Source organism: Seriola dumerili, unplaced genomic scaffold, assembly GCF_002260705.1.
Source record: "Seriola dumerili isolate Sdu_G_001 unplaced genomic scaffold, Sdu_1.0 BDQW01000202.1, whole genome shotgun sequence".
In the NCBI taxonomy this organism is placed as follows: Eukaryota; Metazoa; Chordata; class Actinopteri; order Carangiformes; family Carangidae; genus Seriola; species Seriola dumerili.
In genome coordinates, this window is record NW_019174457.1 from 210,087 (window position 1) to 214,711 (window position 4,625).

Here is a 4,625-nt window from a genome sequence, read left to right on the forward strand (position 1 = left end):
GTGATGTCACCGATACAGACAAACTTAAGAGTGGCCACCCTCAACATGTTGGACTTTAATGTTTCTCAAAGCAGTATCATCAGGTATCAATTCATAGCATTCAAGATTATGATGATCCACTATTTAAAATACCTTGGTTTACCTTCAAGCTGGAGAGCATGTGATGAATACTGAGTCAGTCTTTACCACTGTTCCTCCAGCAGGGAGCAGCCTTACAATACAGTTCACATTCGCTTTATATTACACCCATGTGTTCTGCAAACGGAAGGTTTGATAAGTTAACTCACTGGGAGGCAATATCACAAGGTGGCCTTTTGTTTCAGTGTCACGATTTGAAGCCCATTAAACATAGGCCAAACCTTGCAAGTGTATTCTCAAGACTAGAGGCCTCAATCTGCTCAAAGTCATTAAGGAAATTGAGACATTTGGTAGGTAGAAGCTGGATTTGCTCATTGAGATTATGCATTAGAGTTCACCCCCTCATTTTCTACAGTAGGCCCAACCATATAATATCAGACACCAATTGTGTGTTTACATTTTTTTATTTGTTTTAGTACAACAGTTCAAGTCAACTAGCCACTGTATCTATTGAGATGCCAAAGTGTATTGCTCATTTGCATTCCATGTGTAGACCCCTGTTCAGTGATGTTCAAGGTGGCATCCATTTCCATGTCTGACATGTTAATTCACAGCTATACAGCAAGAAGTCATGTGCTTGAAGACAACCCCAATATTTTTACAAAAGCAACTCAGCAGCGGCACAAAACATGACCTGCAGGAGCAAACTAGTAGAATCTCGGTAGCAAAGCTGCACTAAACACCTGCATGTGTAACAGCCGACGCCTGGATCAAACCTTGTGCTACTTTTTTTTTTCTCCTTTTTTTTCCTTTTTTAAATACAGTAAGTGCTGAGAACAGGTGTGGTTCACAGAGACATTTTCAAAATGCACTATGAAATAGGCAGGGACAAAAGACCTATGCATAGAAACATGCTTCCTCAAAAAGGATAAGTACACACTGCTAATTTCCAAAAAGGGCTGAAGCTGCACTGACAAGCTACATATTAAATGGATTAGACTCAAAAGGGAGGAAAATGATCCACATGTAAAACCAGCGCAAGTACACTTATAGCAGGAGAATTGAAAAATTCACAAAGTGGAACTTGTATTTCTTATTTCAAAAAGGTGGGTAGTGAACACAACAAAAATACTGGCCGAACAAAAAATAAATCAATCTTTGGATACGTAAAAAACCCTATACAATCCCCCCTTTGTAACTTTCAGTCTTCCGAAGTGCCTTCTTCCGAGTTGGGCTCTTTGGTTTCTTTGTTCTTCCGCACCTCCTCCAACTTCTTGTCCTATTAAAAGAGAGGACAAAAACATTAAATGTTAAGTTTAAACACCATGGTGAAAAAAAGAGTAGGTTTATCCACAACAACTCAAAAACACTGACTTTCTCCTTGAATTTCTCATTCATCGCTGCCATAATTGCTGTGCGGTTCTCTTTGTTGGCCTCCATCTTCTGATTGAGCTTCTCCTCTGCCATCTTGCTGAAGTTGTTGTTCTCTTCCATAGCTTTCTGTAGCACTTCCTTTTCATGCTCACGCTTTTCAGCTAAGTGCTTCAGAACCTCGGCTTCATGGTTCTAAGAAAAAAAAAAAAAAAAAAAAAAAGAAGGATAGTTTAAAAATAAAAACGTCACATTACATTTTAGTTGATGAGGCCAATGGATTTCAGATTGAAACAGCTCCTGGCTTAAAAAAAAAAGTTTAGCTTTCTAGGACACGCCAAGCTCAAAGTTTGTTCCATGGTATGAATTTTTACCTTGCGTCTCTCCTCCGCAGCGTCCAGCTTCCTCTGAATCTCCTCCAGTGAGACATCCTTCTTCTTGGGAGGAGACAGGGGGAACTCGCCCTTGGCATCTGGGGTAGGAGCAACCAGGATGACCTCAAAGGCCTGGCCAGAGGCCCGCTTGTCAAGCTCCTTGACCTGGATATCTGAACACAGAAAAGGTAAAATAATGTGTTTAGGCACACTCAACCATTATTCAGCAAATGGTTTATTCAGTTTTTAATTAGAGGTTTTATTCACCTTCAGGTGGTGAGGATGCCATCTTAAGAGTGTGCTGCAGGTCAATTTACCTAAAGGGGAAAGATAAGAAAAAGGTCAGATTGTTGTCCCTTACATGGCTCTAAAATTAGTGACCTCTAGCGGATCTTTTACACCATTTCCAAGTCAACCACCTCCATCATAACCATCCAAGCTAAAAACAAGGACCAATCGCGACCCCCGGTGTTCACTTTAAGCACTGCAACCAACCACCGCCCATCAATCCACACAAAACGGCACAGGCATTCAATGCCTGCATGTTCCCCACACACACACACACACACACACACACAATTGTTCAATTTTCTAACTTGTGGTTGCATTGACATTCAGATCGATCAGCAAGCAATCAAATCGCTTCAGACAACAGGAGGGGGGAGGAGAGGGCTTTTCAAAAGCCTACCTACCGCCGCGTTAATTGTTAATGAACGACACAAGCCACATTTTGTTGAAACAAAAGGCTGTGACCAGGGTGGGTACAGCAGTGCCAGGTGCAGACAGGCCTGGAATCGGCCTTCTAAACAGCCAATATGCTCCATCTGAAATGAGATTAGTGAGCAATGAGCATGTCCGGGGGAAAATCATCAGGGAGCACCTGTTCCTTGCACCGTGTGTTTGAGCTGCAGAAGGGGAGGGGTTAATGTATAGTCTACAAACACACAATGCGAGCTTGAATAAATGGATCCTGCTGCTCAAATGTATTTGCACTAATAATGTTAATTTAACTATGTTAAAAAACACTTAAATATAACTTACATCTGAGAATGGGCGGGTAGCGAAAACAGCTGTCATGCCATTTGGTCAAGTGGTTAATGCGAGTCAAACGATCACCAAAAATCAGCTGGGCTTACTGAGTGAAAGACCCCTCCCCTATTATTGAATAAAGGCTACTTACTAAGTGAAATGTGGCATTTGTATACCGTTTGCTTTCCATATAATACAAAGAACAGTTAAAAACTGATTGGCATAATTAGAATGAGGTTTGGTGAATGCCCACACCTTGCCATACCAAAATGACACCCACGGTTGGCATTTTAGTGAACTGCTGACTGACTCCGTCTTAACAATGTCCTCGCTGACAATGACAATATATGTCCTTCATTTAGAGTCAGTTTTCAGTGAGCTTGCTAGTGTCATTAGCTCAGGCATAACAAACAGCATCAAACAAAGGCGCTTTTGACAGCAACGTGACGAGCAGCTGCAAACAAAGACGAGCTGAAGGCAGGTTATTTCCACAAAAAAAAAGGGAATAATGAAGCTTTTCACATACCGGTGCCGCTGAGGAGGGAGTTAAGAATTGACAAAATGTGTTTGCAGCCCACAAAATCTCTCAGACATGAAAGAAGTCCTCCCAAGTCTATCCTCCGTCTGCCTGTCTGCCCGTCTGTCTGTCTGTCTGTCTGTCTGTCGGTGCCAACTGTGCCAGTGTCTCTCACCATACAATAGGCTAACTACCCGCCAACCAGCAGCCACAAAGAGCCCCAACAACCGCCGCTTCGGTCTCATTTCTTCGTTGAAATTACCCAAAATTAACAAAAAATGGTCAATGAGGTCGAAGATATCAACCAACAACCTGTCAGTTACAATAAAAGTTAGCGCACGTGCTAAGCTAACAGAAGCCGTTAACAACCCACAAAAAAAAAAAAAACGGTTAAGGAAAATTGAACAAACAGCCCCCCCCCCCCCCCCCCCCCCCAAAAAAAAAAAAAAAACTACCCCACAAACACATTTAACTTGTTTCGCTTGTATCTCTCTACAACATGATTCAATCAGCAACGTTTGTACTTACGGAAGAAAAGAAAAGATAATTCCTGAAGACTTTTTTTTCTGTTCAAAAGATGCTGTCTGTCACACCCACCTTCTACAAGCCGTGGATGCTGAGCTCCTCTCTCACACGATGTACCGCCAGCCCTCTGCGCGAGCGTGTCGAGCGCGCACATAAATGGACCAAAGCGAGTGCCGTCACGACGTTCCCCGCCAGTCATTGGTTGAGTCCCAACTACCGGGCGCTTTTGGGAATTGTAGTTCTTAGTGACTTAACGTCTAGACAATGAGCTTCATTTAGCTCAAATGTGGCCTTTTAGCGTTTATTTTTTTCACATTAGAGCGCAAATCTGGTAAAGCAGTAATCCATAGTAATCTTCTACAAAACAATTTATAGGAAAAAAAACACATATTATGGGATTTGGGGTCATTTGTCTCTCTTATAGTGCTTTTTTTTCATGGCTCCACCCAGTCAATGATAGTGGATTTTGGAAGTTTTAGTGTCACAAATGGTTGTATCTTGGCCCAGCTTTAGGTTTTAATCAACTTCATAATCTCTCTCTACTCAAAAATGTTTTTTTGCTTGTTGTTACTTCACTACTATGTCTGACCTTCACTGACATATGTGCAGAGTCTCATAGTCAAATGCTGTTTCCATATTCATCTGCTGAAAACTGGAAGTTTGTGTTTACTGTGAGAATGATTTTGTGGCATCAAAACTAGCCTGGAAGCCTGTCACATGCTATTTACACA

General features: G+C 41.8%; 1 protein-coding gene across 2 annotated transcripts; it reads right to left on the bottom strand.

The window, feature by feature from the left end:
* Positions 1-864: 864 nt before the first annotated feature.
* Positions 865-4,037, bottom strand: LOC111228162 (stathmin-like). 2 transcript variants are annotated; one of them, XM_022753962.1, is made up of 5 exons: positions 3,967-4,037; positions 2,091-2,140; positions 1,824-1,996; positions 1,453-1,644; positions 865-1,357 (listed from the first exon to the last, which is right to left on the bottom strand). In XM_022753962.1, exons 2-5 carry the CDS (start codon positions 2,110-2,112, stop codon positions 1,280-1,282), a joined length of 465 nt encoding a protein of 154 aa, XP_022609683.1. In that variant the 5' UTR covers positions 2,113-2,140; positions 3,967-4,037; the 3' UTR covers positions 865-1,279. The 2 variants fall into 2 exon arrangements, with proteins under 2 accessions (XP_022609683.1, XP_022609682.1); XM_022753961.1 differs by having other exon boundaries at positions 3,898-4,017.
* Positions 4,038-4,625: the final 588 nt, after the last annotated feature.